Below are 13,131 nucleotides of genomic sequence, written 5' to 3'. Positions count from 1 at the left end.
TCAAATTTAAAAATAAAAACCCGATAGAAGCTGGGACTGGACTTGATAATTGCTCAGCTCTGTTCTCTTCCTCTGAAGCATCTGTTGCTGGCCACTTTTGGAAGACAGGATACTGGGTTAGATGGACCATAGGTCTGATCCATTATGGCCATTCTTATGTTCTTAACCAAACCTGCATTTTTGTATCTTTTTAGACTGTCCAGTCGTGTCTTTCCTGTCTGTGTGTGTGTATGTGCGTATGTGTGTGTGTGCGTGCGGGGGGGAGGGGAATAGGAAAGAATGGAATGGGATTCGGAACCAGATTCGCTTGCAGACTGAGATGTGCGTTGTGATCTTTCTCAGCCCTTAAGAGAAGAGCTGGGGAATGTCGAAGCTTTAACAGATTTTTTTTTCCCATTAGATCTTCAAATCTTTATAGGATGTTTTACTTAAATAGATGTTAACAAAAACAAACATAACAGAGTTTTAAACAGCCTGGATAAATGCCACTCCTTTCAGGCCCTGATCCTACAAACACTTATTCACATGAGTAACTTCACACATGTTTTTACTGGATTGGGCCTTAATCAAATTTCCCTTGCTTGTATTTGGAATATCATAATTCTACCAGTTTTCCAATTGTTCGTAGAGTCAGGGAAAATAAAGCAGGCAAGACTTGAATTTCTAATGTTTAAGGGTTTTCCCCCCCTTTTCTTTAAACAAACCCTCACTTCATGTCACCTTTGTCTGTTGAAAAGAAACAACAAAGGCACAAATCTATGTGTTTTCCTTTGTGGGTCACCTTTAATCCTAGAAATGGAAAAAAATGAAATGCTTATCACAAATAAAATTCAAGCAAAAATTGTATAATTAACAACAACAAAAAAAAGTCACTGCTTTTGTTGCTTCATGTCCTGTATGCTGTTTGGCTTATGAATTCTTTAGGGCAAGACCCTTTACTCCTGAGGCAGTTGTGCGCCACTGTACATGCTCAGAATTCATGTTCCGTGCAGAGTTTTTTCCCCGCAGTAAATACATTCTGCCCAAGAAGTGCTGCAGTTCTGCCTTTTGCCTACAAGAGGCTGTTGTGGCACCAGAACAGCTGGCTGACTGGCATTAACAGCTAGCAGTCAGCTGTGTTCATTACAGCAGCCTGCTGGTGGAGCCAGAGTGGGGCATATGGGGTTGCTGGGAGGGTCATGGACTGGGGTCCAGAAGGGCTAATGGGGAGCACAGGCTGGGACTTGGGTTCAGGAGCTAGTTGGCTGACAGCATTGAGCCAGGGCCTGAATGGGAAGGGGCTCCAGCGCCATATGATGATGGGGGATAGGAGGGCTATATGGGGATGGGGGTAGATGTGCCTTACTGAAGGGGAGAGACTTGGGGTCAGCCAGGGTCTGCATGGGAGAGGTTCCCCAACTCCCTAAGAATCCCCCCACCCAAAGAAACTGTTCCATACTTTTCCCACCCACACCCAACAACCCTACGAGTTCAATCCAAGGCTCCTTCCTGCTCCCTCATCTCCTCTGTTACCCTCGACTCCCCCAAGTCTTTGCACTGCTTCTCTGGGGTGCAGAAATACAGTTCTGTGTTATAGTTTAAATGAATTGCTCAAAGTTCTGTATTAATATGCCTATTAAGGAATCTATTTGTCAAAAAAAAAAAAATTTCCTGAATCTTTTTTTTTGTTGTTTTTTGTTTTGTTATCTGTATTGTTACAGACATACTTCCTGACAGGTATTTTGAAATAAATTACCAAAAATAATTGCAACTGGTGTGTTTATACTGTGTTATTTTGACAAATAAAATGTTCAGAATTTTGCAGAATTTTAAAATATCGTGTACAGAATTTTTAGGTGCAGAATTCCCCCAGGAGTAGCCCTTGTCTTCATACTTTTGTGAAAAAGCATTTAGTTCTCTTTTGGTGCTATACCATCCATAATAAAAAGTGGTTCTGGAATTCTACTTTCAACAAATATGATGTTTTGTCTTCTACAATAAGAGTCTGTCCAGCACACTTCAAGAAAATTTTTGCAGGATAAAGAGCAACTGATTTTGTCCTAGTGATCTGCTGATCTGGACCAAATGTAAAAAATGACAAGGGTTGTGATATATTTAAACCTCTCCTAATTGTTGTGGATGGAAGAGTTTTGTATTCGTTCTTTTATGAATTTTCTACTTTGACCTTTCCAAGCTTCGCACTGAAGCCATAAACCTGAGAGAACATTATTTCATCCATAGATGTGTCAAATTTAAGAAGCAATTATGGTCATTTTGTTCAAAATAGAATTAACATATTTATTCTCTGAAGGGATTAATTTACTGGGCTCTTTATAATTTGCTAGGTTAGCGCTTGTAAAACGCTGATGGTCTGACAAGGGATCTTCATAATTCTGCAAACTCCCTCCTTCGTTCTGTCAGATTACTCTTTAGATGTTTACTGGCATTGGTTGCTAATGTTTCCCATGTTCCTTTACATGAGTGGATCTCATGACTTTGCAGAGTAAAAGATATCTCATGGCCATTTTCTAATGCTATTTTTCAGGGTCCAGTGTTATCGTGGACTGCAACGTATCAAGTTTTAAAGATAGTTCAATTGGTATATCCTGGAAAGTCAATAATACTTTAGTCAATTTTTTGTTTATGGGAAGAGTTCAAGAGGGAAATCAGTAAGTATACTTGCATATAAAAATGCATATCAGTTGATCACTGACTGCAATGTATGACAATACCCTTAGTGTTTGTAATGCCTTTCTTTGCTTCCCAGGAGGGATCCTAATTCTGTGTTTCTTAGAGACCAATTTGGACAACTAGTATCCTACTAAACTTCAATGGAGTCTAGGAGAAAAAATAACATGGATACTTCGGAACATATTGCTTTACAAAAAAATCTGTTCACTGGGCAAGGCACCACTCAGGGGCTATAACCCCCAAGCATCACCAGTCTGCATTGGTTCTCCCCCTTCCCCCAAAGAAAAATATTCCTGAAAATTAAGAGTATGAGCTACTGAAGCAAATCTGTCCAACAGCTGCATATGGAAACCTCATGTGCTTTTTAGAAAGTAGAATACTAGCAGTTTTGCCAACCCTGAGAGGTCAAAAATCATGAGTTAGGTTCTCCAAAATAGCAAAATTGTCTCAAAAAATCATGAGATTTATAAAAATAGATTTGGGGTTCTTTCTATTTGCCTTTTGGTTTTTGGGGTGCACTTGGGTCAGATTTTTAAGCTTTTCTCTTCAACTATGAGGGCTAGAAATGTTTTCTTTTTAAATGAAGACTGAGATTCTCAAGAAATTATTCAGTTACATGAGCTGAGGCTTTCAGAAAAATGCCAAATATCATGAGACTTTGTAATAAAATCGTAGAAATTATAGGGTAGGAAGGGACCTTGAGAGGTCATCTAGTGCAGCCCCCCGTGCTGATGGAGGACCTAGATCAGTGGTGGGCAGCCTGCAGGTCACACGAGGCCCATCAGGGTAAACTGCTGGTGGGCTGCCAGACAGTTTGCTTACATTTGCACGGCCACCTGCAGCTCCCAGTGGCTGCGGTTTGCTGTTCCTGGCCAACAGGAGGTGCGGGTGGCTGTGCAAACGTAAACAATCTATCTGGTGGCCTGCCAGCGGGATTACCCTGACAGGCCACATGCGGTCCGCAGGTTGCCCACCACTAACCTAGACCATCCCAGACAGGTGTTTGTCTAATCTGTTGTTAACATCCTCCAATGATGGGGATTCCACAACCTCCCTTGGTACTCTATTCCAGTACTTACCTAATATACAAATAGAAGGTTTTCCTACTATCTAACCTCAATCTCCTTTGCTGAAGATTAAGCCAATTACTACTTATCGTAGCTTCAGCGGGCAAGGGGTACAATTGCTCAGCATCCCCTTTGTAACAGCCCTGACTGTGTTTTGAAGACTGCTACCAGATCCCACCTCAGTCTTACTTTCTCAAGACTAAACATATCCCGGTGTTTTTTTAACCTTTCTTCATCGGCCGTGTTTTCTAAACCTTTTATTGTTTTTTGTGGGCTTTCTTCAAATTGTCCACATCTTTCTCAAAGTGTGGCTCCCCAAACTGGATACAGTATTCCAGCTGAGGCCTCCCCAGTGCCAAGTAGTGTGGAACAATTAGCTCCTGTCACTTACATACAACACTCGTGTTGATGCACCCTGGAATATTAGCCTTTTTTGCAACTGCATCACATTGTTGGCTCATACTCAATTATGTCTACTGCTTTCCCTTTATCCACTTTGTCAGTAACCTTGTCAAAGAAGGAAATTAGGTTGGTTTGGTATGGTTTGTTCTTGACAAATCCAAGTTGGCTATTACTTATCACTGTCTTATCCTCTATATGCTTACAAATCGATTGTTTGAAATATGAGAGTTGGCAGCACTGTCATAGAATTGCCTCATGTCTTTCTCACTGGGCAATGATAGCATGAATAAGATTCTTACATGTATGTAAATATAGTCTATTTTGATTGAGAGCTCCTAGTGCTATCTCACTATGTGTCTACACATGAGGCCATGCTCTTGACTGGATCTGCGAGGTACATCTATAATTCAGATAATTTATAATCATAGACTCCAGATATCCGTCTGTTTTGAAAAGATTCAGGCACATTTCAGACATGTCTGAAGATAAAATATAACCATTGTCCTGTTTTGTTTTCAAATGAAGGAACCTGCCTAATGCCACTTTTATTATTTTAATTATTCACTACCTTTTTGGATAGAGAAGATTCTTTTCCCGATGGGTGCTTATTCTCTACAGTGACACTCAGCATCACAGAAGTGAAGCAGGAGGATTATGGACGTCAGTTTGTGTGTCATGCCGGTGAAGTTGCAGCCTACATTGCATTAAGACAGTCAGGTCAGGCCTTCAGTCTTAATAATGTTCTGAACTGCTCTTGTAGTCAGGACTTAATTTAAAAAAGAGATGAGGGGAACACTTTGAAAAGGGACAGACAAAGGGTGTGTGAAAATTTGGGATAATGGGCAGGAAAGAGGCTATAAAATCATTGTAAATCATGGAGTAGCTTAATTAATGTCAAAGGAGTTACTATAGATTTACTGATCGGATTATTCACCAAAACATCAGCGGTAAGGCAGATGGAATAGAATACATAAGGAAAAGCAAATTCTGAATTTGCACCAGACATCTGGTTCTGAAAGTGGTGCTTCTCCAGCCAGAGAACCAAGCGTTCTGTGTTTCCATGTGTCCAGTCAAGACAGCATAAATTTCAAGTATTGAATACCTTCAATGAACTGCTTACAAACAAGCTGTAGAACTAGAATTATTTGTCATCAATTATTTGGAATAATGAATACATTCAAGAAAATCACAATCAGTTTGCAGATAATTCATGAACAGAAAAAGAGGAGAGAGATGTCAGATTTTTGTTATCAATTATTCACAGTTATAACTGTCTTTAGGCAGCTTAAAAGGGCTCTAATTTCAGAATTCTACACAATTTTGTTTGAATGTTCCTAACTTGACCAGTGCTACCACTTCAATATATTACATATTTTTCCTTTGCTGATGTAGTTCGAAATTTTCAAGGATACTTGACTGGAGGACTCCTTGCACCAGTGTTTGTAATAGTTGTTGTCATATTAATCTACAAGTATTTCAAGGTTGACATTGTGCTCTGGTATCGAAAATCTGTCGTCCTTTTCTGAGTAAAGAAGGTAGGTGTGTATAGCCATATAGCTTATGTACATGGCATAAAATCCCAGGATTCATTAAGAATTCTTAAGTGAATAAGAAGCTACATTTATTTTGTGTAGCCTTTTTAAGGGGGAGCAGATGCAGGAAATGTCCCTGAATGAGCAAGCTTGTTTGGAATTTCCGTCTGTGTGTTGTGTTGTGTTTGCAATATGGATGATGAAAAGATTGAGTACCAGATTTTTAAAAGGGCTTCTACTCAGTGTCCTTTTTTGCAGACACAGTCTTTTCCAATGTATTTTACACACAGTCAGTTAAGAGTGCAAATCCTCTCTTTTAGATGCTGAAGTACTTCAGTATGGCCATCTTAGGCCTGGGCTACACTGCGGGGGAGGTGGTTCGAACTAAGATACGCAACTTCAGCTATGCTGTTCGCCTAGCTGAATTCAAAGTATCTTATTTCGACTTACCTGGCCGTCCTCATGGCGGCAAGTCGACCGCGGTGGCTCCCTGATCTACGCCGCTTACTCCTCCTGCCAAGGTGGTGTACAGGCGTCAATTCGGGGATTGATTTATCGCGTCTAGACGAGACTTGATAAATCGATCCCCGATAGATCGATCCGGCAGGTAGTGAAGACGTACCCTTAGTGGTGTCATTTTTATTTGTATTGTGATAGTACCGAGAAGCCCAGAGACCTCTTGTGCTAGGCTCTGTACAAACATATAGCAAAATGATGATCATCTCTGCACTGAATAGTTTACAGTTTAAGACTCCATAGACAACAGGTGGATATGATGAACAGTGAAGGGGAACACAAGGTACCAATGGAATGATACTGGTTAGCATGATAAGCAGTGGTCACAGAACACCGCTATTCTAATCATTGTCCAGTGTAAGTATCATAACAGAGATGGAGGGGTTTGAAGGAGGGCAATGCAGTACTTTTGTAGATATTGATATGGCTCTCCTATGAGGCATAAGGACAGGATGGGAGAAAGTGTGCTTGTTGGAAAACATTATAATTTTAACTGTAAGATGTGAAACTACGATTCGCTGAAGGTGAAAAAAAATATGGGTGCAGTCTTTGAAAGTGCAAAATGTGCTCCATCAAAAAAGGAAGTCTGCTGTTTTAAAATCTGGGCTTAGATGCACTTTGAACAGAGGGTGTGAAATGCCTTATATATGTAAGCTATCAGATGTTGGCTCGTGTAGGTAGTAAAGCAGATATGTAAATCTGCTAGAAACATAAACCTGAAAAAAGGTTTATCTGCTCTCTGCTTTGCAGGGAAACTCTTTCTAACTGCGAGACATGCATACTACAGAATACTTATATCTGCAGAGCAAGTCTTGTAATGAAAGGCTGATGTCACCAAGAGCTACTGCTGCAAGAGCTACATTGACAAGGTGACAATGTGATAAGGTAGTTTATTGCTCAGTGTTAAAACAGAAATCAGGGTAGTTCTCAGCCTTTCCAGATGACTGTTCCACTTTCAGGGGTCTGATTTGTCTTGCATACCCCACGTTTCACCTCAGTTAAAAACTCTGGCTTCGGCTTCATCACCGCATGGTAGGGCTTGAGCTTCGGCTTTCTGCCCTGGGCCCCAGTGAGTCTAACGCTGGCTCGGGAGATCCCATTGAAATGAACTCCCAGTTTGAGGATCGCTGATATAGTATATAGAGCAGTATAAACAAGTCCTTGTCTGTATGAAATTTTAGTTTGTACTGACTTAGCTAGTGCTTTTTTATGTAGCCTGTTGTTAAACTAGGCAAATATCTAGATGAGTTGATGTACCCCCTGGAAGACCTCTGAGTACTCTCAGGGATGCGCATACCCCTGGTTGAGAACCACTGTGCTAAGGCAGCAGTGAAGAACTTCTAGCCAGCCCTGCAACTCTTAGTATTTTTCATTCTAGATAGGTAGTAAAATAGTAAATTTGGACAATTTTTAAATTTGCCTGAATAATTAAATGCAATTAATTATGGTGGTATTTTTTGCAGCATTTAACAAAGATTACTTTATTATTAACCTGTGGTTATTTGTATGTTCTATTCAAACAATTAACTCATGCAATAAAGTTTAAACTAGAAAAGGTGAGAAAATATTCTTCTTCCTTTAAAATAATTTTTGTCTTACAAATCTCACTGCTTCTGTCTTGTTCAGTTTCAGATGGGAAGATCTATGATGCATATGTATTGTATCCAAAAATCAACAAAGTAGATTGCATCTACCCACCAGATAACTTTGTGCTAACGCTGCTTCCTGAGGTCTTAGAGAGACAGTGTGGATATAATCTGTTTATACTTGGAAGAGATGATCTACCAGGAAAAGGTAAAATGAAAAATCATGGTATTCTCTCATTGCCTTTAAAGTAGAACTGGGTGAGTTTTTTCATCATTCTCTTTAAATACTAGAGCAGGGTAGGAAAGTTTTACATCACTGTGGTCCCATGGGTCACATCATGACACAGAGGCAGGAGATTAAGGCAACAATTTTTATAATAGTAATTTCCGAAATATGGATGCTCTGAAATATTTTAAATTGGAACTAGGTTGGAATGGAACTACTAGTGGGAGGAGAGGCGGCCACTTGGCAACAAAACCCAATGTGTCTCCAAGCTGAACTTCAGTAGAGAGAGGTCAAGGGAAGAGAATAGCTTGCCTAAAGGTTTTGGATACTACACCTAGAAAGGGGAAGGTTCAGGGTTCCTCTCCCAAGCAAAATTCATGTAATACTTCACACCCAATCTTCTCTTAATTCCTGCTTCAGGTTAAGTATTGGCAGCATTCCCCATAGTCCCTGAATTCTCAGTGCTTCAAGAAGGGCTGGTTCTAGCACTGTGTCCTACGTGTGACTGACCAAAAGCATTGGTCCTGGCAGGATATACTCTCCTCTTCTATCTGATTCTTGTATTGGTTTCATATTTTTGTTATCCCATCTCTGGTTTTCTCTCTCTCTCCAATGTTTTTTGTCCTGTTGTCCCTCCTCTGCAGTCTTCCCCGATCCCTCATTTCCTTTCATTTCAGATTTGATTTTCCTTTCTCTCTTTATTTCCTCTTCCCCCATCTCATGTTTCCCTTTCATTTTTTCATCTCCTCCATGGATCCTTCAGTTGCACCATTTTGTTTGTAGGGGGAACTTCATTGCTGGCCCCACTTGCCCCACAATACAGACAAACCCTTGAAATTTTGGGTATCTTTGCCTCTTTCTGAGAATGTTCAGTGAAGTTTGCTTCCACTTACCCTTTTCACCTTTCCCTGTGACATACTCCACCTTTTCCCCATACCCTGTAGATAACATGAGACTGCTGCTGCTTGTGCTCCCATGTGATGGGCTTTACACATCTCCCACTAGGTGGCACTCTGCTCCTAAATCTCTCTGCAATATGTCTGTGGGCAGAGTTCGGAATAGAGTGTTTTTGGCATCATAGGAGCAACTCTTTCTTGTTCCACTTTTCCTAGTCTTAAAGGTAAGAGCAGTGCTCTGGGAGGGAGGAAAGGCTAATCTGCTAGTGATCTCAGAGAGAGCGAGAGATCTGGTATGATATAGAACATCAAGAAGTTGATTGGTTTTAGTACAATAAAACCTAACCAGTTGGTACTGGATGTTTGTTCTTTCTAATACTTCTGCACTATCCCATTTGCTTACTATAGAAAAGACATTTTTTCACTGTTAACATGTTCTTATTTTGTACTGTATATTTACATTTATATTAAAACATCAGAATAAAAAATTGCTTCTGAGGTAATTGATTTTGAAATATGGCTATAAAGCAAAATGGATTTTTTTTGTTACTAGTTATAATTGTAGAATTCATATTTCTGAAAGAAATCTTTAATAGAGAGAATTTGTTTTTAGTAACATTTTTAATTGATTTTCATCTGGGGTAGTGAAAAGTAGCAATAAACATTATTCTTCGAGTGCTGGCCCCTATGTGTATTCCACTGTGGATATGCATTCACTCCATGCACCCAGAGCCAGAGAACTTCGAAAGCAGTGTCTGTTGGTCCACACACACATGCCCCGAGGCTTACCTCATGCCTCTGACTGAGGAGGTAAAGGGCAAGACGGACCGACTGCGTCTCCATATCCTTCTCACCATGGTCCAGCTCAGAATCTCTAGAGTCCAAAGCTTTGGCTTTCTCTTTTATTTATTAATAGATATCTGTCAATAGTTTTTATAGTTCTAGAATTTTAAAGTTTTTATCTGATAGTTTTAATGTTTTCTGGTTATTTAGTCAGTCTCTCCCGACCTGGAGGGCACCCCACCACCCCCCCAATTTGGGTACTGGACTATGCCCAGAACTCTGGGCTTCAAAATTTGTGCTTCCTCCCTGCAATCCTTCTCAGTCAGTGACGACCACCAATACTGCATGTGCTGCCTTGGGGGAGTCCACATCATGGCAAGGGCAGGAACTTTGCCACAGGAAGCACCTAATGGAAAATGCCATGAGGCAGCAATCAGACGTATGCTGGGGGTGGGGGAGTCCCCCAGCCTGGATCAGCCTGATTCTGAAAAGAGTGCACCTCCTGCCATGAAGTCTGACTCAGGACCAAGAAGTCTATCCCCACAGATCCCTTGATGGGTCTTGTTGGGAGAGTAGGGAGCATTCTCATGAGCATTAGGCTAAGTCCTTTTCCAAATCCTCTTTGAAGAAGTCAGATTCAGCCCTGTCTAAACCGAGCAAGTCTATAAGCTCAGCCCCAGAAAACCTAGTAAGTCCTATGTCTTAGAGCTATGACAAGGAAACCTACAAGTCTAGGGCTCCGTTGGCACCAGATCGCAATCTGTCACCTGCAGACCACTAAGTCCAACATCTCCCTACTCCCACACACCTTTTGGGGTTGTTTAGCACTCTTTTTCAACAGCTGGAGTACAGTGGATAAATGGGTGCTGAACATCATCCATTCTGTCTGTACGATAGAGTTTATGTCCCTTCCCCCTCCAAAACTTCCTTCCTCACCCCCTCTTGGGGGCCACTCTCATGCTAAGATTCTCAAAGTGGAATCCCTCTTTCAGTGGGAAGCAATAGAGAAGGTTGCTCTTTAGTACCAAGGGTGGGGGTTTTACTTGACATACTGGGGTCATACTATATCCTCTCAAAGAATCCCAAAATGGATCTCTGACTGTTTAATTCCCCCCACACACACACACATAGGGTAAGAGCTCATTCCACAAGAGTGCAAACAGCATCTCTGGCATCACTTCAAGAGATGCTGCTACTTTATACCTGCAAAGCAGTTACAAGGGGCTCCATCCACGTTTGTGAGACACTATGCCTTGGTACAGGACTCCTCTGCCGATACATCTTTTGGAATCACAGTCCTTCATTTGGCTCTGCCATCTACAACCTCTCACCCTCTTCCTATCTGAGTACTGCGTGTCAGTCACCCACAGTGAACGCCCATAGGGACCAGCACTTGAAGAGAAAGTTACTTACCTTTTAGTAACTGGAAATTCTTCAAGATGTATAGTCCTATCTGTATTCCTCTACCTGTCCTCCTTCCCCTCTGCTTTGGATCTTCTGTGATTTGCGGTGGAGAAGCAGGGCCATCCCTAGCTATTCTGGGACCCTATGCAGCTCCCCCGTAGGGGGGGGCGGTGGTTGTGGGGCCCCAGTCCTCCGCTTGGGGGAGGAGGGCCTGGCACCAGGCCTCTGCGGGGAGGCAAGGCTGGCTTGGGGGGCAGGTGGGACCCGCCCCCCCAGCACTCACTGGCAGCACGGCTGGGTCCAGGTCGCTGCACTTCCCGCCGCTGGTGAGTGCAGGCCCAGCCCTGCTGCAGAGTCCTCAGAGGAGTGGGGGTGGAGCAGGGAGGCGGAGCAGGTGTGGGGCCATGGGGAAGAGGTGGAGCAGGGGCTGGAGCAGCACGCGGCTGCGCAGGGCACCAGGAAGTTTGGTGCCCCAAATTTCCTGGTGCCCTATGCAGCTGCTTACTTTGCGTATGGGTAAGGACGGCCCTGTGGAGAAGGAACTGGAGAAGCAGTTGGTCCACCCCGCTCTTTATCTCCTCGGTCGGTGGCACAAGGTGAGCCACGGCACATGTGCGGACCAGCGGACACTGCTTTCAAAATTCTCCAGCTCTGGATGCATGCAAAATATGCGTAGCCACAGTAGAATACAGATAGGGGCCGCACATCTTAAAGAACCTTCAGTTACTGTAAGGTAAGTAATTTTGCATGGATTAAAAACAAAAACAAAAAAATCAGGTGTATCATAAAAGTGTGGCCTAGAGTGCACATCTAAAAATGTTACCAGCATAGCTATGTTGGTAAGGTGTATGGTTTTCTTGCCACCAAAAACCTCTCTAATGTTGACACAATTATATGTGTATAAAAGTGTGTGTATAGCTTATTTTGCTTCTCTACTGGAATATGCTATGCTGGCATAGACACTTTATATCAGTATAACTGTGTATATATTAGAGGGGTTTTGCCACTTTAATTATGCTGACATAAGAAAAAGTAAATATCTATTTTTAATGGGGGGAGAGAGATTCTTTTGTATGAGCTAAAAGTTAATCAGTCATTCTGTGTGTCTTTTACAGCTGTGGTCAGTGTTGTTGATGAAACCATTAAACAAAGCAGAAGGCTTATAATTGTATTAGTACCAGAATCATCAAGTTGCAGTTTATTAGAGGATATCTTCGAACAGCAACTGGTTGTGTACAATGCTCTTGTCCAGGATGGAATTAAAGTTATTCTGACTGAGCTAGATAAAATAAAGAACTATACGAACATGCCAGAATCAATCAAATACATTAAACAAAAGCATGGTGCCATCAGATGGAAAGGGGACTTCACAGAGAAATCCTATTCAGCAAATACAAAATTTTGGAAAAATGTCAGATACCAAATGCCATCCAGATGTCCAACTTCTTCAGAACTACACTTGCTGCCAACAACCTTGAACAGCTTTCAAACCACAGAAAGATGAGGCATATGTCACTTTAATGGCCCTGGGCAGCTCCATTTCTAATGCTGTTTTAATGGATTTTATTATAATGCTGATTGTGTACATGGTAAATGGATGATTTCACTTAAAGCCTTTCAGGATTGCATTCACAGGTTAGAGAAAACTAATTAATTATCATTCCACTGTGCAGAGCTAGCCAGCAGGACACACAGTAGTATTCCTTCAATGTTATATTAATGACAATATTAGAATGATGACATCAGAAAAGAAGCCCCAAACACAGCAGAAGAAATAAGCTTTTGAAAGGACACTTTTCAGACCCTTTTTGAACAGTGTGTTTCTAGGGGAAAAAAACTGAATTAAAGCAGATTAAGTATAATGAACATTCAGGTATCTTTTATGTTAACTGGGTCCAGATTTATATTCTAAGTTTTATTAGTGATATATTATGTCTTTATCCTAGGTGATACAATTGCAGTAGTTAGAAGTGTAGTTCATTAATCTGTTCTTTATCACTAACTTATTCAGTCCACCCAGGTTAGACCCTCTTCACCCTGCCACCAAGC

At 41.5% G+C, this 13,131-nt stretch overlaps 1 protein-coding gene across 1 annotated transcript in view; it reads left to right on the top strand.

Moving 5' to 3' along the window:
* The window catches only part of LOC144258956 (interleukin-1 receptor-like 2), a 34,772-nt gene extending 22,146 nt beyond the window's left edge, over nt 1–12,626 (top strand). Inside the window, 6 exon segments of the mRNA XM_077807101.1 lie at nt 2,525–2,648; nt 4,720–4,856; nt 5,532–5,645; nt 5,648–5,674; nt 7,814–7,981; nt 12,198–12,626. Coding sequence (XP_077663227.1) covers nt 2,525–2,648; nt 4,720–4,856; nt 5,532–5,645; nt 5,648–5,674; nt 7,814–7,981; nt 12,198–12,586 — 959 coding nt within the window. The 3' untranslated portion in view covers nt 12,587–12,626.
* The last annotated feature ends 505 nt before the right edge of the window (nt 12,627–13,131 follow it).

Source organism: Eretmochelys imbricata, chromosome 1 (genome assembly GCF_965152235.1).
Source record: "Eretmochelys imbricata isolate rEreImb1 chromosome 1, rEreImb1.hap1, whole genome shotgun sequence".
Classification (NCBI taxonomy): Eukaryota; Metazoa; Chordata; order Testudines; family Cheloniidae; genus Eretmochelys; species Eretmochelys imbricata.
The sequence above is the reverse complement of the archived record's forward strand: the minus strand, read 5'-3'. Positions and strand labels throughout refer to the sequence as shown.